Raw genomic sequence first — 21,306 nt, forward strand, 5'->3', positions numbered from 1 at the left:
AAATTATTAAGGCACTAAATATTTTGCAGTGAAAGAGCAGAGATAAAGCTCTTGGCAGAAACAAATTGCCAGGGAGAAGTTGTTCTCTTCAGTGCATTTGGGGCTTTAAAGTATTACAAGAAATAACGTGTGGGGGGACTGGGAATTCACCACTTGATCAAAAGATTTGCTTCTCTCCTAAAAAAGCAGCTGTTCAGTGCATGCTTTCCAGAACCCCTGGAAATACAGTGTCCCCAAAGACAATGTTTGGGTCCCCAGAGCCATCCCCTCTCACCACAGAGCTGAGGGTGGTCTGGTTTAGGTGGTGGAGGTCCCTGTCCTGCCTCCAGCTCTACCACAGCGTTTGAAGTACAGTTTTCATGCACTTGGTGCTCCCCTGAGGGCAGATTTTCAGGGGATTCTCTATCCCTTCCTCAGGAGTGGGTGGTGCTGCTGCCAGTTTGCCCTGTCAGAGTTTGTTCTGTGGTACCAGGGCTGTTCCAGTGGTGTGGAATGGAAGCTCTTAGAATTAATGACTTTGCAACCTGTTGCTGATTTTATCCTGATATTACTTACTGCTTGTCAGCTCCTGGAGTCAGAGGGCTGGGTGTGGGTATGTTCATAAAGACATTGTGTACAGCTACGTATAGATAAATTTTAGATAGTTATACCCATAATCTTGTAGCTGTGATTTCAAGCATGAGCTGTGGTGTTTCAAACCCTAAGGTGCTCCCAATGTGGTTTTTGTCCATCATCTCAACATTTTAAAGCAAAAATTATCCTTAAAGTGGTGATGGGGGTATGCAGAGGGAGTGGTGATGCCCTGTGATGGTGTTCACAGGGGTCTTAGGATGAGGGAAGAGATGAGAATGTTGACTCCATGTCAGAAGGCTTGATTTATTATTTTATGATATATATTATATTAAAACTATACTAAAAGAATAGAGGAAAGGATTTCATCAGCAGGTTAGCTAAGAATAGAATAGGAATGATGACAAAGGCTTATGACTGACTGAGACAGTCCAGACAGCTGGACTGTGATTGGCCATTAATTAGAAACAACCACACGAGACCAATCACAGATGCACCTGTTGCATTCCACAGCAGCAGATAACCATTGTTTACATTTTATTCCTGAGGCCTCTCAGCTTCTCAGGAGATAAAATCCTAAGGAAAGGATTTTTCAGAAAATATCATGGCTACAAAGCCCTGGCACAGGGTGCCCAGAGCAGCTGTGGTTGCCGCATCCCTGGAAGTGTCCAAGGCCAGGTTGGACGTGGCTTGGAGCAGCCTGGAAGCTGTCCCAGCCCACAGAAGGAGTTTGGAATGAGGTGGGCTTTAAGGCCCCTTCCACCCCAAGCCATTCTGCAGTTCTGTGGTTCCATGCCTCTGTTTCTCTTTCCTTGCAGGAGACCTGTGCAACTGCAGCTCGGTGGGCAGCGCCGGATGCAACCTCACGACAGGGCAGTGCCACTGCCTGCCTGGCTACACGGGGCCACGCTGCCACAGCTGTGCCCACGGCTTCTTCCCCCAGCAGGGAGGCCAGCAGTGCCAGCCCTGCAGCTGCAGCCCTGCTGGAGCCACCAGTGAGCAGTGTGACCAGTGAGTAACCCACGGTTCTGCACACAAGGTGTTGGGATTTGGGGTGGTTTGGGTTTTGGGCAGGAGCCGGTCTTGTCGTCTGTGCTGGTGTTTAAAAGGAAAAGAAATAAGCAGGAGGGAAGCTGGTCTTAAAATAATTTATGAAGATTATAATTCAGCTCCTGAATGAGGAAAAAATATCTGTGGTTGTGGCAAAAGCCCTGGCAGCCCCCAAGGGAGCTGACTTGTGTTTTGGAGTCTCATGGAAGCAGAACCTCTCCTAATGCCTTGTGCATCTCTTAGTCCCTGTTGGGCAGGGCTGCCCTCACTCCTGAGCTGGGAGGGGAGCAGAGGCTGGGGTGGAGCATGGGGACTGTGGGGGGTTTCTTTTCCAAAGGGATGGGTTTTATGCCAGAGGCAGGCAAAGCTTTGTGCTCTCACTGAGCACTGGGGTGGAAGCGGCGAGAGCAGAGTCAGCTCCTGCCTTGCCTGGTGTTTACAGGAACCAGAGCTGATGCTTGGAGCTCCTGTATAATGAATGTGTTCCTCTTCATTTCACCTCACCCACCCTCACATCTTGCCTTGTGAAAGCTGGCACGCAATGGTTTTCCAAGCAGTGATCTGCCAGCCATTAGAGGCAGTGCCTGAGCTGGGGGATCTCTGTTCCTGCAAGATCACACCCAGCAGCAGCCTGACCCACTGGCTCTCCACCTCGTGCTCATGGGGACAGCAAGTTGCAAAGTCTCTCCTTGGAGGGGACCTCAGCAACCACCCTGCAGCAACTTCCAGCCTTCCCAGGCTCCTGCTGCCTTTTTGTCTTCCAGGGCTGGGTCTGGGCTCAGCATGTGTTGAGCACCTGCAGGTCCCTGCCAGGGCAGGGGCTGAGTCAGAGTCAGAATGCTCTGCAGGGACATGCTGCCTGTAATTATTTTATACATTATCTTTTCCCAAACGACCAAACCCTCTATTGATGTCCTTCCTTTTTGTTTCAGTGTTGCATTTTTCTGCTTGCATAAGCTCTGACAATTCAGATCTTAAAAGTAGCTCTCCAGTTGAGGAAAGTGACCTTCTTACTAAAAGAGGTGATTCTTGAGGGTGGAAAATATGAAGTTTTATCACTTATTATTTTTTTTTAGTGGTTGTTTTAGGTATGGGAAGATGTGCCTGGAAGCATCAGGGTTTGCCACAGAATTGAAAGTGTGATTGTGGTCAGATCTATTGGAAAGGCAAATTGGGCAGAAAGGCAGATGGGGCAAATCTTATCCTTGGGAACTGGGAGAGGAGGGGAAATGCTGCTGGAGCAACTGGGTTAACTGGAGGGGAGCATTCTTGCCCCAGCTCTGGGTTACTGGGCAGTGGGTGAAGCATGGACATGTCTGGTGTCTCCCCATGTCTCACTGCATGGGGCAAGCCAAGGAACGCCCTTGGGAGCTTCAGGTGAGATGCTCTGAGTTGTGAAGGAGAATGAGGTGGAGTTGGAGCCATCTGTGTGGAGCCAGAAACAGCAGGGACCTCCCCAGCCTTTCCTCAGCACCATTTCACAGCCTGGAGGGGTGGGGGAGATGCTCATTCTCAGCCATTCAGAAGAGACAGCACAGGGCAAGATGTGGAGGGAGATTTGGGGAGGGGGGATGTTGCTAACAGAGATCACTCTGTTTCCCTTCCCGCCTCAGAGGGGTTTGCTGCAGACAGAGATGACCTCTGGGTGTTTAAAAAGAGAAAAATAGGTCAGTTGTCTGTGTTACAGGGCTGGGGGCATCAGAAGGGCTGCTGTAGTGATGTGTGTGGGAAAATGGAGTGGGACACAAAGGGCAGCAGGGCAGGTGCTCCCCCTGCTCCTGTTGTGTCAGAGTGGGCACCGGGGCTGGGCACAGCTCCTGGCTGCAGCTGGCATGGCTGGGGGCAGGCACCAGGGGTGGGGGGATCTGCCCTGATGGTGGGAGAGCCCATTGCAGGGAATTGGGTGTGTGAATGCAGGAAGGGATTTTTGGCTCTCCTGCTGGGAGCCCTGGGTGGCTGCTGAGCACTCCCTGGAGGAGCAGCAGTGTCCCTCAGGCAATCTCTGCTCAGGGATGAGGCACGCAGGCATTGCCCAATACCAGCAACCAGCTACTGTTTTGTTGACATGGTAAATCCTGTAAGTTGTACACTTTATTTATTTAATAAAGCACCAGCCCAGCTTGACTTGCACAAGCGAATTCCTGTGTGAGGCTTCAGAGGAAAGCCATGGCTGTTCCAGTGGGGCTCTGGGTGGAACAGCAGCAGAGATTTTGGACTCTGACCCTTTTTAAGGGTGGCTGATTGGAGGGGCAGAGTGCCCAAAGGCTGAGCCCTCAGGGCACACAAAGATCCCTCTTAGGTTTCAGTCAGCTCGCCCAGGCTTTTACAAAAAGTGCCTTTTAAATAAAGCACCACCATATGATGATTATTAGTATTATTCCTCAGCACGCTCTTAGGCTGGCCAGATGGCAACCCAAGTCCCCTGTTTGTTAACCAGACCTCAAATGCAGACCATCAAACAAAAATTAATAAAAAAAAATCCCTTTCCTGAGGCACAGAGTTGATTTTGGGAGTGAACATTGACCTGACATGCTGTCGCTGTGAATGGGCTCCATGGCTGCTAATCAAAGGTCTGTTTTGGTGGTGGTTTAAATTTGATTATCTAGGAAGATCCACACAGATCCCCCTGTGGGATGGCAGAGCATTTCTGTGCTCTGGTTTGGGTGGTTTTTTTGTTAGATGAAAAGCTGTGTGTGGCTCAAGCTGAGGGGCTGGATGGAGCCCTGGGCTGCTCAGAGAGGGCTGACACATCTTGGGGAGGGGAGGGAATTGTCCCTGCTGTGGTTAACGCCTAGAAACCTCAGAAAAAATCACATTTCTTTGGGCTGGATGCGGTGCAGATGCTTGCTAAAGATAGCTGTGGCCTGGAAGTGTTCACAGTCCATGGAGGAAGGGTGGGGAAAGAAGCTGAAGTTTCAAAGGGCCATGGTCAAGGTCAGAGTGGTGGAGAATGAGGACGCTGACTCATGTGGGTGCACGGGCTGGGCTGGCAGGGCTGTGTGCCTGCTCTGGGGACAGGGACAAGTGGGGAGGGTGCCTGGCAGAGGCCTCAGCCCATGGGGATGTAACCCCAGCCAAGAGCTGCATCTCTCACCATCTTTTGGACCCCTCGAGTTGAAGGCTGTGCTGTGTCCTCTGAGGAAAGCAGAACCTCCCAGCCTGGTGGGGGAGTGGAAGTGATCAGGGCTGCTGGGGAAGGTCCCCATGCCCAGGCTGGCCAGCCCACATCTCCCCTGTGGTGTCCCTTTTTTCTTTCATGAGAGCAGCAGTCTTGTGCCTGAACTCTCATCTCATAAGGCCAGGCAGGGAGCCAGGGCAGAGGCAGCAGGAGTGTGGGCTGGGCTTGGTGGTCTCCAGTCCCAGTAGCCAGGGCAGCACTGGGAGCACTGGGGCTCCTCATGGTGTTTCTGGCCCTCTGCACCCTTTGGCACCCAAAGTGCCACCCGTGTCCCCAGCTGAGCCAGGGCAGTGGGAGCCAGCACACAGAGCTGGGATGAGCAGGGAGAGGGAAGGAGGTTTGTGTGAGGGAGCTTTTGGTTCTGCAGCCCTCGTGCCCTGGTGTGAGGAGCTGTGCAGGCTCAGCTCTTCAAACACACCCTGAGATAATTCTCCATGCAAACCTGGCCTCTGGCTGTGGGGTGGGAAGGACCAGGACTGCAGGCAGCATCAGCCTGGATGAGACAGCATCCCCCTCCTGAGGAGCAGGAGATGGCAGATGACTCTGCAGTTTTGGTTTGTTTATTTTTACCTTGCTGGCAGCACTGCCCATCCCCATGTGGCACTGCAGATGCTGGCCCAGGGCAGCCCAGTGTGACCCAGCTCATCTGCAGGAGGGCTGGCCTGGATTTACCTCCTTTGAGGTGTTTATCCCAACTTTTCCTAGCCCAGCACTGGGGTGTGAGTGGCTCTTCCTTTCCTGAAGCTGTGGGGGAAGCATGTTTAGCCCACGAGCAGCTGGCCCTGCGTGGGTGCTCCTGTGGGTTTGGGATATGAACAGCGAGTGGAGCTGTGAAGCAGAGATGCTGCTAGGAGATGCTGCTGCCTGGCAGAAGGGTTCAGCTCTCAATTCCCTGTTTCCCTGTTTTGTTTTTTAACTTGTCCTGGTTCTAGGGAAGAGAAGTGATGCAGCAGTACCTGTGCCAGGGAACAAGGGGAGAGCTGTGGCTGCTGTGAGTTTTAAGGATCACAGAATCACAGAATATTCTGGGCTGGAAGGGACCCACAAGGATCATCCAGTCCAACTGCTGACCCTCACAGACACCCCAACAATCCCACCCTGTGCCTGAGTGTTGCAGCTGGAGCTCTGGTAGCCTTGGGGCTGGGACCATTCCCTGGGGAGCCTTTTCCAGTGCTCAGCACCCTGTGGGGGAGGGACCTTTTCCTGGTATCCAGCCTGAACCTCCCCTGACCCAGCTTTGCCACATGGTTTACCTAAACCCAGGTTAGCCATCTAAACTGGGTTAGGTTTTCCCAGTTCCCTTAAAAAGCTCTAAACTAATCATGTACCTATGCTGCCATTGTCCCTAGAGCAAACAGATTCCTGTTAAACTGGGGTCTGTGGATCAGTTTAAGTTGCTCCCTCTGCCTGTGCCTCAGTTTCCCCACAAGTAGAAGGGCAGTGGGAAGCAGAAGCTCCAGCAGACAGCTTGAAGATGATGTCTGGTCTCCTTTGGTTGCTGTGGGCTGACACCCCATGCCCAAGGGTGCAGTGCTCTGCTGCTTTGCTGACCCAGCAGCCTTTCCTTATTGCTGCTGCAGAGCCAGCCCTGCATGGCTCCCAATTCCTGCATGGCTCGTGCTGCAGGCTGGGCATAAGTCATGTGAGAGGGAGCTCCTGTCACTCATTTCCAGTGAAAAAAAGGTGGAAAAATGATAACACACATAGAAATACCTAGGTGTTAATTCAGAGATGCTTTTCCCCCTCAAGGGGACCTGAGGCTTTGTGTTCATGTTAAAGGAGTGAAGGCAGAGTGTCCCTGGGAGCATCTGGGCATGGCTGTGCCCTGGAGCAGGGAGGGCAGGGGCCATCCCTGTGTGCTGCCTTTGTGGTGGGATTCTGTGTGGAGAGGCTGATCTTGTGACCCCAGCTCGTGAGGATTTGCAAGAGCCTGGACAAAGTGCTTTGTTGAGACCTTTGAATAAGGCCTGGGGGTTCTGGGGGTCCTTGGGAAGCTGGGCAGGGAGAGCCACACACTGGGATTGGGGAGCTGGTGGGTTGTGAGAAGGAGCAAAGAGACTGTGGGGACAGCCTGGTGTGGCACAGTCTGGACACACCTTGAACCTCAGGTGAGGCAGGATTTGGTGGGGTTTTTTCAGTGGTCAGGAAATGCAGGTCCATTGAAATTCAAGGTTTTTGTGGAGCTTCACCAGCCTGCAGGGCTGCTGGCCATCCCAGACCCCGGGGGTTATTTGGGGGAAGTGATGGAGTTGTTGTTTTGCATAGATAAAGTCTTCATTTTCTGTCTGCAGAGTGTCATCACACTTCTGAAATGTCTCTCTTTTGCGTGGGATCTCTTTCCATCCTGCTGTATTTCAGCAATCCAGTAAAGCACATCAGGCACTGCTCCCCTTTGGAGCTGGAATCCTCAAGGACTTGTGCTTTAAAACCCCCCCAAAACCAGACAAACCCCCTTTTTCTCTTTAAAAAGACTGCTCTCCCTTTTGTAGATTGGATGAGCACAACTGGTGGCTCATTATCTCCCAGTAATGCCTTGTCAGCATCACTCTGCAGAGAACAGATCTTGTTTTGTAGCGGAAATTATTACATGTGGACGTCAGAAAAGCAGAAGAATACCCTGTTAAAGCCTATTTTTCTGCATGGTTTAATTATCTAAATCTCTCCCCTATTCCAGCCTCTCACATCCTTTATATCTGATTAGCTCTCCTCCTCCTCTCTGCCCCCACAGGAAGGTAAAGGCACCTGAACCCATTTTTATTCAGTCGCAGGCAGGAATGGGAAATGAATGAGTGACTGGACACAGCAGCAGGGAAAGGTGGATTGTTATCATCTCCCCTATGGTAATTATGGCTTCTCAGAAATCCTGTTATTTTGGGGATTTTCGAGCAGGCTTTGCCATTCCTGTGTTGTCTGTTGCAAACTTCGCTGCTCTGGCAAGCACTGACTGCCCTCAAAAAGAAATATGGGCTCAACTATTTAAGCTTTTGTGGCTAAATTCTGGTTGAGAGGTGGTGCCCAGTGTGTACTTCAGGCACTGCTTGTACCCTGGGTCTTCTGCTGTCTGAGCAGAGGCACCAGCAGAGGTCTGGGGGATGGAGGGACCCCTTTGGGCACAGTGGATGTGTTCAGTGGGGGCCACTGAGTGGCACCCCACTGATGTGTCCCTCTCTGGTTCCCTGGCCCATCCCTGCACATGGTCCCCAGAGGTTACTCTGGGAATCCAGCACCCACCAGCTGAGGCTGAGACTTTGCTGTGAGTGAGGAACTCCTGGAACTGTGCAGGATCCCATCCAGCCTCCCTCTCCAGGGTCAGTGTGGACCTTCCATTGCCTCCCTCCCCTCCTTCAAGGGCACCTCACCTGGAGGGGACAGCACAGCCTGGAGATCCCTGGCTTTGCAGAGCCCAGCCCTGGAGATCCCTGGCTTTGCAGAGCCCTGCCTGGAGATCCCTGGCTTTCCCTGGTTCCTGGGGGAGCTGGGGCTGCAGAGGAGGAGGCGGTGGCCAGACAAGGTGGCCCTTTGACATTTACAGAGTGGCCTTTCAGAGCTGTGAAGTGTTGAAGTGTCCCTGCTCCTGCCCTACAAAGCAGCTGCCATGCCCCAGCGCGGAGTGAGGAATGTGGCACACAATGGGCCAGTGTTGGCCCCCATAAAGCTCTGCTTCTTGTGCCCTCCACAAAGGGGCTCAGAGCGAGTGGCTGGTGCAGGGCTTGGCCCTGGCCCCACTGACTCTCCCACAGAGCCACCTCAGCCACCAGCAGCTTTGGGTAGAGCTGGGGAGTGGGGAGGAGAAACCCAGTGTGGGGCTTTTTCCTGCTCTCCCCTTCCTCACGTGCTGATATTCGATAACTGAGGGACAGAAAAGTCAGCACGTGGGTTGGGAGGGTGCTTGGTATCCTCAGGATGAGAGGATGTGGCCTCAAGCTGCACCAGGCTGGGCATCAGGAAGGATTTTTTCATGGAAAGGGCTGTGCAGCATTGGAAGGGGCTGCCCAGGGAGGTGTGGAGTCCCCATCCTGAAGATGTTCAGCAGACTGGGCATGGCACTCAGTGCTCTGGTGATGATCAAAGGTGGGACTCAGTGATCATGGAGGCTTTTTCCACCTGAATGATTCTGTGATTCTGAGTGTTAACACCATTGCTTTCCCACCAAAGTGTCTTGGAGCATTTGGCTTTCAAATGTGAACTTTTCCACGTTGCCCAGGAAGGTGTAAGAGAGATTTATGCCCTGGCCGCTGTCAGACACCACAGAAAATCAGCACTAAAGGAGCCCAGCTTGCTGGAGGAACACTCCATTTTTGGAGACATCTCTTCTGAATCCTCCTAATCTTGCACAGAATCCTTTTGTCTTATCCCATCAAAGTGTGACAAAGCCTTTTCATGGGGTTTGTTTTAAAGATGCTCATGGTTCAACACGATTTCCCTCATTCCCACAGTGCTGTTGCTGCTGTGAACTGTGGCTGTTCCAGGGACACCCTGTGCCCTGCTGGGGCAGCTGAGGGACATTGCTGTCACTGGGGCTTCCCCAGGGGACAGGTGAAGCTGGAGATGGCACCTGGAGATGTCCAGGGAAGGGCTGGTGTAGCTCTCACTTCCCTCTTTCTTAGGGCAGTGTGGCCCTGCCCAGCTCTCCTGGTGCTGCTTGGGGAGATGCTGAGCTGGGCAGGGTGTGTGTGTGCGCTCTGGGCTTCAAGGGAAAACAATAAATGCATTTGGAAAAACTCTTGTTGTAGGTTTTGCGTGGCATGCCCTGGTTTGAGACCCATGGGAGTTCCCTCCTTCTCTGCCTCTGCCCCAAAATCTGACCAATCTCACATGTTTTGAAAATAAAGGCACAAGAGCTTGGTGCTGTGCTGCTTTAGCTGGGTCTGACATGGCCAGGGAGTCCCTGGGCTCTGACTGGGGCTTTTCTGGTGTCTGGGAATATATTCAAAATTAATTTCTCCATTCCTCCTCCTTAGGGGGGAAAAAAAAGAAAAGGAAGAAGAGGAATGATTGGAGCTTGCTGAGGGTTTTCTGTTAGCCCATTAACTGTGCACAGCTTGTCTCCCAACAGCCCCTAAGGCCATGGTCCTTCATCCTCCCATCCATCTTGTGCCTGTCATGTCCCTGCTAAAATCAAGATGTTTCTGTGGAGGAGGAGTGGAGACCCCTTGCAGATGTGGCTGCACATTGTGCTCTGTCTCAGGTCACAGCCACTTTAATGCTTTTTTCCCCTTGTGATGAGGCCTTGAGTTCCTGTGCAGTCTGTGCAAAGTGAGGGCACTGCCCCAGCTCCCAAGGCCAGCCCCTCACTCTGTCCTTCCCCAGCCCCCAGACCTGGCAGGAAATCATCTGCAGGATGCTCTGTGTTCCCTGTTCTCTGTGCCCTGCTCCTGAGGCACTTCCAGGTGAATCAGAACTGCCTGCACTCCTCTTTACCAGTACTCAGGGGAGGGCTGGGTGTCTCTGCTGTGTCCCCTTGGCTTCTGTACCTGTAAAGCTGCAGTCCTGTGTAGAATCCCAGCTCAGGGAACATTTGGTTGCCACCATTAGCACAATCCCTTGGCAAGTGATGGGATCCTGTGGCTCTTTCCCCTTGAGAGGAGTGGAAGGGAGCTGTGGGGACTGGAGATGAGACATAATTTGGGGTGTAGGCTGTCCCCTGCCCCAGTGTTTTATTTACACTGCCCTGCCCCATGGCTGTGGGAATGCTGCTGCCTGGGCTGGCTGTGTCCTAGTCCAGCCCCAGGCTGTCTCCTGAGGCAGAACAGGGACCCTGAGGGTGCTCAGGTGAACCAGCTCCTGCCTTGGGGGGTCCCAAACCTGGCATGTGGCCCTTGTCCCCAGAGGGGACATCCATCATTCCATCTGGATCCAAGCCTTGGATGTGGCTGTCCCTGACCAGCAGTCACTGCCTGCTCCTTTGGCCAGTGCCTCACATGCTGGTGATGGTTTTAATCAGTAGGAAACATCTGTAAAGTTGATGGATGATGTGATGGTGATACACACCACCTACACGCTCTCCAGAGTGAGTGTATTCATAAAAATCTGGTAGAAACCAATGCTGGCAGGAGACTTTGATTACTGGAAGTCTGGTTTTATCCCAACAGATATTTGTATCAATTCTTTGTGAGAGCTGAACGTTGGCTGGCTTCAGAGGGGTTAATCATCATCTGAAGTGGAGTTGAGTAATTGATGTTGCTGCATCAAAACGTTTCCCTCTTCCCATCCCCCTCGTTCTCCCCACTTCCCCCCAAAAAGAAATTCTTGGCTGATACTCAAAATCCAGTTCAGTTCTCACTGTTCAACTATTAAACTGTGGGCCTTTTCTTTCGAATTTCTGGATTTTTATGGGCACAATTGGTCTGTTAACAGGATTTTTTTTTTTTTTGGTTTCAATGCATTTATATCATTGACCTTTGCTTTAAAAAGTGTCTGACAGACTTTGCTGGGCTGGAGCTATAAAAAGGAGTGTTGTAAGGGGGCTTTATTCTGTGGAAGCAATGACCACAGGCAAAGCTTTATATTTGCTGAGTGATTTAATTCTTGCACATGCAGGACTTGGCTCTGTGCCATGTGTAACATGTTGAGAAAAGGTCTGTTCAAGAGGCATTCAAACCAAACTTTCCAAACAGTCTTTTTTTTTTCCCCCTCTTCTTTTTTAAGCTTGCTTTCCTGTTATTTCTAAGCTAACGAGTAAAATCAAGGGACTGTGCCCCAAAATGCTGAATTGAGCTCCAGCAGGGTCATTGGGGAAATAAAGCTCCTGGAAAGAAATGAAATGGGAGTCTGTGTGGAAGCAGGGAGGAAGAGGAGGGTGTCATTGAGAAAAAGGCTGGGTCAGGGACACGAGGGAGTCAAACAGAGCTCTCTGAACTCCGGGAGGAAGCCAGGGAGGGTGAACATGATGCAGCTCAGATGCTTGATCCTACAAAACCCTGCTCATATGCTGCATCCCCAAAAGATGTGTTTTCAGGCTAAACATCAGATTTTCCTCCCCACAGCACTTGCTTTTCCCTGCCTGTCCCTGCCCTCTTACAGGAATAGCAGTAGCAGGCAGGAGCAAAGAATAAAAAGCTGCTTTTTGTTTGCGCTTATTTTAAACACTGTGACAACGTTTGGATTAATGTTGGGTCTTGTGAAAAGCTCTTTAAAAGTCAAACATTCTGAGCTGCTTACCAGCCAAACATACTGAGCTGCTTACCAGCATGCCTTTGAATTTTGCATCTGCCTGCTGTACTTCTAGATAATGGCCTGGAGAGCAAGGAAACATCATATTTCTTTCTTCTTCTTGTAATCAGGCCATTAAATATCCTTGAGATTTCAGATTCTGCAGGTATTTAATTGTGTAGCCCCTTGGGCTGAGGTCCATATTTTGGTGAGTAGTTCCTTTTCCTTTGGCAAACAAACAAACAAACAAACAACAGAAACACTGAATTATGCTAATTTCTAACAGAACAATGTCTTGCCCAAAACATCTCAATTTACTGCATTTTAGTTAAAAACAACACATCAACAGTGCATCAAACATCTATTAGTTTTAATCAGCAGATTTTTTTCTGGAGGCTTTTTAGGAGCAAACTGTGCCTTGCTCAGTCTTTCCAGGAGGAGAGGGGGAACAATGGATGAGCTTTGTGCAGGCACAGTGAGCCCTGCAATGCTGACTTTAAAAGGAACAGGAGGTTACACAGGGGAGAGCTCAGAGGGTGATGCAGCATGGAAGGGCTGTCTGTGGGTCTGTCTGTCTGTATCACCCCCTCTGCAGATAAATCCATCACCTGGAGGGGACCAATGCTGTTTATTTGGGTTGCTGTGGTGGTTCCCTGCAGCAGGCAGGGCTGGGGTTCCTGCAGGTGCCCCCAGGGCTGTCAGGGATGTGCAGAGGCACTGGGTGCTCTCACTGGATGCTCTCTGCCCCTTGCCTTGGCTGTTCCCAGTGTGCCCAGGTGGGATGAGGCACCTCCAGCAGTGCCTGTGCCCAGGGCTGGATGGGAAGGAGCATTTATCCATTCCTGGGATTCCTCTGAGAGTTGAGCTAAATGCTGCCAGTGTATGAAGTCTGTTATGAAAGCAAAGCGTTGGAAGCTCTCTGTGTGGAGAGAGTAGCGCAGAAAGCCAAAGGAATGAGGGTAACCTTTGCTTTTTATAGCTCCTGGTATTTGTTTGCTCATGGCAGCCACCAGCAATGCCCTCTGTGTTCACAGTGCAGAGCTCCACCCTCCCTGCAGTCACACTGTGCCCAAGCAAACAGCTCCTGTCTGGGTCAGCTGGAGTGGAAGCCTCTGCTGGGGAGGGGAGAACCCTCTCTTGTCTCTCCCTGGCTTTACTGGGTGGAATTCAGCTGGAGAGAGGGGTCCATGGAGATGGGGAAGGATAAATGGGATCATGGAGGGGAAGAGGAGGGAGTGCAGGTGGCTGACACCTGCCCTGGCTGGAGCCAAGCAGGACACATGAGCTGCTGCCCCAGCTCCCAGGGGAGCCAGCAGAGCAGGTGCTGAGCAGGGAATTGTCTGCTCACACGAAAATCTGGGAGGTGCTGCTCAGCACTGGTGTGGAGGGGAGAGGATGAGCCAGGTGGGTGCTCTGGGATGGGTCAGGCACAGTGACCACGGGTGTGCCAGAGTCCTGCAGGACCCAGGGCTGGTGCAGGTGGAGCAGGGACTCCAGAGGGGCTGTGGGAGCATCTGCTGGGGCTGGTGCAAGGGAATGGCTCTGGGCCAAGGCTTTCTGGAATGAGCAATGATTTCTGGTGCCCAGCTGGAAATTGCTGTCAGGGCAACTGCCTTGGCAGACACTCATCCTTTCTCGAAGTCCCCATCACTTTTTGGAAATGGCTGCCCCTGGCTTTCATGTCCTGCTTCCAGCAGAAAGGAAGACAGGGAGTCCAGAACCCTGCCTGCAGGTTTGTACCTTGGATGCTGCCAGCACAGCCAGATCTCACTGTTTGTTTTTCCCTCTGCAGCTCTGGGAAGTGCCAGTGCAAAGCTGGTGTCACGGGCCTGAAGTGTGAGCGGTGCAGCGAGGGCTTCTTCAGGTTCAACGAGAGCTCGTGTGAGCCCTGCCAGTGCCACAACCTCTCCCACAGCTGCGACAGCTCCACAGGTGATGATGTCCTCTTGTCACCATGGGGGTGCAGACTTCACCTGCCCCCTCTGTCTCTGCTTTTTCTGTTCTCATTCAGCACACTCCGCTCTTGTCCCCTTCATCTACGTCTTTTTGCCTTGCAGCCCCAAAATCTTTACCTTAAAGCTGAAATGGAAATGCAGGGTTGGGGTTGCTCTCCTTTGAAGGAGGGCAGTGAAGGCTGTGTGCTTTAGTCCAGAGCCCTAACTCAGCAGCGTGTATCAAAAACTGGGCCTCTATTGTTCTCTGCACTTACACAAACACACAACATGGGCTTTTAAAGACCTTTTGTTTAGCTGCTGTTTACCTGGAAACATACCCTGTGCTGGCACTGACGTAAGGGGACTTGCTGCCACAGATAACAGGATTAGAGCTGCTAAAAACTGCCAGCATCTAATTAATACTGCCCACTTCTTACAAATTGGCCTTGTTCATTTTCCCTGATTATTTCTTTGACTGTCTCTCACTCAGATGTTGATGGAGTGCAAATGTTGAGGCACCTGTGCTTGAGCAGCTTATGGGAGGGCAGGGGGAGCCTAATTGCTCTGTAATCTCACCTGGGAGGAGAGATCCTGGAGGAGCAGTTCTGGGGCTGCCTGCACAACCCCACTTCAGCCACAGCACTCGCTTCAAATTCCAAATTCTCCTCAGAACTTCCAGGCTGAAAGGCAGTTCTGTAATATTTATCCAGGAGCTTAGAAAGGGGTAATAATTAAAAGTAATGTTGCAGAATTTGCTGGCAGAGAGGCAGAGCTCATGAAATCAGGTATTTCTGGGCAATTTTTTCCTGTGTGTTCCTTCATGGGCTCTGTGTTTGCAGCAGAGGAATGCCCTGGTCCGTGGGCACTGGGTCTGCGTTCCCTGGGGGTGAATTCCTGCGTTCCCTTGAGGATGAATTACTGCATTCACTCTATACTGAACTCTGTGTGCTTATGTCCTGCCAGTGCTGAGGGATACAAGGCTGTCACTAAAGCTGTGCACACATCAGCTGTCTCACTGATTTGGAACTGGGTGTGTGGGTTTTGTGGAGGAGGAGGATAATCTGCTCTTCCGTTTTGTTCCCTCAATGTTCCTCCTGCTCTTGATTTATCAAAGAAATCCCAGCACAGACCTTGCTCCTGGGATGGGGCTGCTCTTTCTGCTGGGATTGCCCAGTGCTGCCCACAGCATTGCAATGAAAACCCCTCATTTTGCTTAATGACCTATTGTTGATTTGACAAAAACTTTTTGCTGCTGTGGCTGAGGGAACCAAACAAAACCAGAACAGAGAACGAAGTTGATTAAAAATTAGATCGGATGCCTGCTCTAGAGACTGCACTCTGTGTGACCTCCCCAGCTTTACATCAATTCTGTGTAGCCTTTCTCCAATTTTCAAAGTTTTTTCCCATTCGTGCTATACTTTGGGCTCCCTCTGCTGGCTCTGCAGCCAGCTCCTGCTTGGCATCGCTCTGGCCAGGAGGAATATTTGAAATTACTGGGCATAAATAAATAACTTGGGCAGCAGGAGCTCCCCAGCTGACAGAGCTTCCTCTGGCATGACCCTTGTACTGTGTGTGTCTGTGCACTGAGGTGGGCTGGTGCTCCCCAGCTGGGGTCCTGTGAGGTCTGATCCTTCCTGAGGGCATTATCAGGATGAGAAGTGCTATTAATTATTAAGGATCTCCACAGTGATACCTGATTGCATGCCCGTGCATGCTCTGCCTGGCTGAGCAACTGCTGACTCAGGGAAACACTGCCATTGGCAGGGCTGCTGGAGATGGATGTGGGTGATTTCTGCTGATGGGAAAGACATTGGTCCTGAAATGACCAAGGCAACACAGCTGTGATTCCAGATTGATGCCCCTGTTAGAGCCTGGGGAGCACTGTCCAAGGCAGCCTTGCTGTGACCAAGCAGATGAACTTCCCTGTCCAAGACATCCATCCCACTGAAACAGCTGATCCAGGTTTGCAGCTGGAGAAACCAAGCACAGCAGATAATTTTCCCTTCTAAACCTGACATCTCTCCCACAAAAACCACTGGCTCGTGCCTGACAGGCTGCTGAGGGAAGAGCAAACAGTGTGTGGGAGGTGACGCTGAGCAAGGGGTGCTGGCAGGGCCCTGCTGGGTGGGTGAATCAGCCACTTCCTGGGTTTGCTTCCTGCCCTTGGCAGCAGGGCTGGCTGCAAGGACATGCCAGGCTGCCTGGGGATGCTTGGCTCTGGAGTCATCACTGTGGGAATTGAGGAGCAGCAGCCATGTCGGGCTCGTGAGGGAGCCAGACTGTTCTGATATTAATAAGAAAATCTGCTGTGGTCTTTCTAACAGTCAGCACAAACCTCAGTCAGGATTTTTTCCTGTGGTTGATGCTGATATGAGACTTCTCCATCCCCCAGGACTGCTGGGTCAGCTCAGTGGATCTGGCTGTGCTCTCCCACTGCTCTGGGCCACCCCAGTTTATAGACAGGGCTGTTGCCTTTGCAGACTCTGGTACATGGGATTTAATCCAATCTTCCCTCAGCTCCCTGCCACCTCACCGAGGAGCCAGCTGAATTACAGCATGTTCCTGCTGATGGATGGGCTTTATATAGAGGCTGTGCTTTTGTAACTAAGGAGATTTTTCTTCTGGGTCACAGTAGTATCAAAATGCAATTTGGAGGCCATTAGGAGACGGTGCCTGTGAAGACACAGCACGTCGAGTTTCTGATTCAGGGGCTTCCCCAGGAAGGGCAGGTGGCTCATGTGAGTCCCCACTTCTTCTCTGCTTCTCTGGGAAGGTCAGTGACTGCTGCTGCCTTGTCCTGGGGTGGAGGAGCTGGAGCCATGCTGGTAGGATGGAGCTGCCTGCCCCCAGAGCAGGACAGTGGCATGTCCTCACCCCTGACCACCAGCCCAGGTGTACAGGTGTACCCAGGAAGAGGCTGCACACAAAAATCTAAAGGCACAAACCTCAGGGACCCCTCTTGAGAGTGGGGGACTTCCAGCATCAGTGTTCCATCTCACTGGTACAAATGCAAACTGAAACTGCTTTCCTTGAGGAGAATCTTAACACTGATAACTCGTGTTTACCTGCAGTGACCTTTTAGTGGTGAGCTGTGGGGCCTCTCTGCTGGGGCCACCTGCTTTTTCACATTATCTGTGTGTGTGTGGAACGAGGGGATGAGCATCAGAAGGTCATAAGAGGCCAGGCTCATGTTTTGGCCAGAGGGCATCCAAAACCACCTGTGAGCTCTGATAATTGAGTGTGTTCCACGTGGATTCTCGCTCCAAATGTTCTGCTCCAGTTCCTGCTGCTGAATGTTTGCTTGTTCTCCTCTCTGTTCCTCAGGCACCTGCCTGGACTGCCAGGAGAACACGGAGGGGGAGCACTGTGAGCTCTGCAAGGAGGGTTTCTATCGGAGCACCCAGCCTGCCCACGGCTGCCAGCGCTGCCCCTGCTCCACTGTGGCATCCACTGGCACCTGCCACTTAGGTGAGGCTCTTGTTTTGCTCTAATTCCTCATAATGAAGGCTGCTCTCCTCAGTTACATTGCCCCTCAGAGTGTGTCAGCCCAGCAAGGTGTTTTATAGCCTGTGGAGCTCCTGGTTGTGGGCACTGGAAGCAGCACCTGCTGTGATGGGTCCCTGGTGCTTGTGTTGCCTCTTGTGAGAGCAGCTGTGCAGGGGAGGGATCAGAATCACAAAATGATTTGGCTTGGAAGGGATCTTAAAGTCTGGTTCCAGCTCCCAGTGTGTTGCTGCAGTCTGCTCTGAAGAGCCTGCAGAGTTTTGCAGAGAAGCTGCTGAGCTCGTGGCAGCCAGGAGGAGGGCAGGAGATGCTCAGCAGTGCCATGGTAGCCCTCCATACTTCTGAGCCTGCTTCTGAACATCTCCATGGGACTCCATGCAGAGATCTCCCAATGTAACTGAGACAAATCAGAGCTGTAATAGTCAAATCTAAGACTTTTTTTTTTGATATTTCCCTAATCAATTTTGCAAGCAAGCTGCTTCTGGCTTTGTACAGGCCCAAAAGTTCCTTTGGATCACAAGCATCCCTGATATAGTTCCAGCTGTTCTCTGAAATTGCCTGTTTGAGATGGAAATGTTCAGGAATAATAATCTATTTCCTTAGCAACGTGCTGAGTTTGCTCTGTGAGGTTGGTACAAGGCATCAGAACTCCCCAAAGCTGTTTTTTCCCCTGCTAACAGAGAAACTGCTGCAGTTTAAAAGTTGTGTTTTCAGCTCAAAATTTGAGATTGGTCAATACTTGGTGGCTGATTTTTGTCAGGGTGCCTTGTGGTCAGTCCCCACAGAACAAACCCCACAGCAGGGGCGTCTCTGCAAGGGCTGTGCCACATCCCTGCTTTGCTTTCTGTGTTCTGCAGAGCCTGGCGAGAGCGTCCCGAGGTGTGACCAGTGCAAAGCAGGGTACACTGGCCTCAACTGCAACCAGTGTGACAAGGGCTACTACAACTCAGACAGCATCTGCACGAGGTGTGAGTGCAACGGGAACGTGGACCCCGCGCTGTCCCCCAGCGTGTGCCGGCCCGACAGCGGCGAGTGCATCGGCTGCCTGTACCACACCACGGGCTTCCACTGTGAGCTCTGCCAGGAGGGCTACAGCAGGGACTCCCAGGGCACCAACTGCACCAGGAAAGGTAAAAAATGCTGCTCAAGTCAGTGGCAAGGCTCACTGTGCTGCTGGAAAAAGGTTGGAGAGGGAATGCTGGTAATTGTTCGTGTTAGTTTAGATTCATCTGGACTCTGGTGTAGAGAAGAAAACCAGATCTTTGTAACAGAATCAAAGAATGAACTGGGTTGGAAAAGATCATCTAGTCCAACCTATGACCTAACACCTCCTCATTAATTAAACCATGGCACTGAGTGCTATGTCCAGGCTTTTTTAAACACATCCAGGGACGGTGACTCCACCTCCTCCAATTCCAATGCACAGTCATTGATGCCTCCTGGCCTTGAAGGGTGGTTTAGAGTTAGCTCTGTAACCACCCTGATTCCAGACCCTGGCAGGCACTGCTAGTGAACAAGCTGGAAAAAACCCAACCCATTTGTAGTACAACTGTACAGTGAGAGAAAATGGTTCTGGAGTTGCTCCTTCAGTGGTTATCTGGAGGTTGGTTTTCATGGTGGAAACATTACCAGTGTGATGTATTAGATGAGAGAACCCAGAGTTCAGGGAAGTATTTGGGCACAAATTTGTCCTTGTCATGGACAGATTCAATTCAGATCTTCCATCAGGAGCTAATGTGGTTTTCACTCCTGTGCTGCTCACTGGGTGTGTAATCACAGAGTCCTTCCCTGCTCAGGGAGATGATCAGTACAGCAAAGTTGGATGCTCATTAGCTGTAACAGGGCTGGAAATGGCAATTTTACATCAGCTCATCCATGATCTGGATGTGTTTAAAAAAAGACTGGACATGGCACTTGGTGCTATAGTCTAGTTGAGGTGTTAGGGCATAGCTTGGACTTGATGATGCTAGAGGTCTCTTCCAACCTCATTATGCTGTGATTCTGTGAAGGCACATAGAGAGGATATTCAAAGGACCAAAGCGAGTGTTTTCAGCCCCAGAGCAGGTGGTGCTCCTGCTGCCATGGGTGGCACAGCAGGGACTCACCCTGGTGCACTGTGGCTCTGTGCCACCCAGCCAAGCACCGCAGCCTCCCTGGGACCGGGCACGTGGCCTCCTGCCAGAGCTGCTCCACTGCACGAGGCAGCAGCAGCTCTGCAGAGCCGGTGCTTCAATCAAGCAGCTGGATCTGAGGCTCCCGTCAAAGCTGCCAAAGCAGCCCATTGAGGGAGCAGCTGCTGCTCTCAAGGAGCTGCTCTGGGCCATCTGGAGAGCTGGCAGGGCCCCGGGAGCGGAACAGGCAGCGCCGTGTCACGGCCCGGAAGCAGCGCCGGGGCCAGAGCCCCGCACTTCACCGTGATGGTCCCGGGAGTGCCAGGAAATGTCTTCACCCCAGGCCTCCCTGCCAGCCCTGAGCTGATGCTGACTCACACATAAAGCCCAGAAAAGTGCTGTTTCCTTGCTGGTGAATCAGCCATTGTCTTGGTTCTGTTTTTTTCCCTACTTACAGCTTTGCCAGGGATTGAGTGTTGGTGAAGGAATTTGGAAATGATGACTGAATTCCTCATGCCCTTTTCCCAAAGCCAGAGGTTTTCCAGGAACTTCTTGCTCCTGTCATGCTGCTTCCTATTGCAAAATTTTGCCTGTCATGCCATAGAGAAATGCCTTCTGGCATTCAGCACCCTGAGTGTCCTTATCAGCCTGAGGGAACAGAGGAGCTGTTGCAGGGAGGGGACTCTGAGCAGAACCTCAGTCAGGTGTGTGATGCCCCTTCCAGAGGAATTTCTTTCTCAGTTGCCTGAACTGGGAATGTGACAGCCCAAAGTTAAACTTGTGGGAGTTCCCCTGAGGGCCCGTGGCAGGACATGTGCTGAATATTTCCAGCTCCTGTTGCCATTGGAGATGGAACTTGGTGCAAAATTAGTCCTTCGGAAGTGACTCTCCTCCTCAGTCATAATTGCTAGATGTTCAGGAGAGCTGGAAGCTGGATCTATACAGCATGGCACCATCAGCTGTAATTGCTGCAGCTGTACATGGATTTAAAATGAAGTTGCTTTTCTCTTGGCAGGAAGAGAGTGGGAAAGAGGATGCAGAGAGTCCTGTGGAGCAATAGGTGCAGAGAACATTCTGGCTGATTGAGGCTTCAGCTTGTGGAGTGTTCCTGTTGCCTGAACTTGAGAATCTAAAATAGATCAGGTTATTCATGTGAGGAAATGCTTTATTAGCTACATTTGTGAGCTTAATGCTACAGATTTGTGGTGCTCTCTGAGGCCTGTAGCTCAGCAGGTTTGATGCAGGCGTAATGAATTCACATCCCACTTCTGAGATCGCAAGGTTAACCTGACTCCTGAACTGAGAAGGGAGTTTATCCATGGCTGCTGGAAGCAAGGCAGGTTCTTGGCTATTTAGGAAAAGACAGAGCACAGTCTGGCAGTTCCCGTGTTCTGATCCTTCCTGTGGGCACCTATGCTAGCAGCTGAAACCAAACCAGGATCCCAACTGGCCTCTGATGTGTTCAAAAGCTTCTGAAGGACATCCACAATCTTTTTTTGTTGTGATTTGGTGACCTCCTGCTTCTGGCTGTGTAGACTGGGGATCTCCGTGTGGCTTGTGTATGACTTCATTCAAAAGCAGAACTGAGGTTATTTTGCCCTTTTACCTAAAGTGGTGCAAACACTGAGCCCACTGCAAAATGCTGGGATGGCTGAGTAGTTGTGGTTCATTTCTTCAGTTTTGATCTTCTTGTTTGTACAAGTAGAAATAATAATACTGTGAACAAAGTCCTACATCTGGTGCACTGGTTGTGAAGGGTTTAAGCTCCTGGAGTTGCTGTGTCTGAGTGTGCAGCCCACACAGACAC

The 21,306-nt window shown here is 51.3% G+C and overlaps 1 protein-coding gene across 1 annotated transcript in view; it reads left to right on the plus strand.

The window, feature by feature from the left end:
* MEGF9 (multiple EGF like domains 9) overlaps nt 1–21,306 on the plus strand; it is a 44,837-nt gene that overhangs the window by 21,394 nt on the left and 2,137 nt on the right. The window contains exons 3-6 of the mRNA XM_030961749.1: nt 1,389–1,581; nt 13,743–13,882; nt 17,209–17,352; nt 18,246–18,518. Of these exons, the coding sequence (XP_030817609.1) occupies nt 1,389–1,581; nt 13,743–13,882; nt 17,209–17,352; nt 18,246–18,518 (750 nt within the window). The remainder of the gene's footprint in view (nt 1–1,388; nt 1,582–13,742; nt 13,883–17,208; nt 17,353–18,245; nt 18,519–21,306) is intronic.

Source organism: Camarhynchus parvulus, chromosome 17 (genome assembly GCF_901933205.1).
Source record: "Camarhynchus parvulus chromosome 17, STF_HiC, whole genome shotgun sequence".
Classification (NCBI taxonomy): domain Eukaryota; kingdom Metazoa; phylum Chordata; class Aves; order Passeriformes; family Thraupidae; genus Camarhynchus; species Camarhynchus parvulus.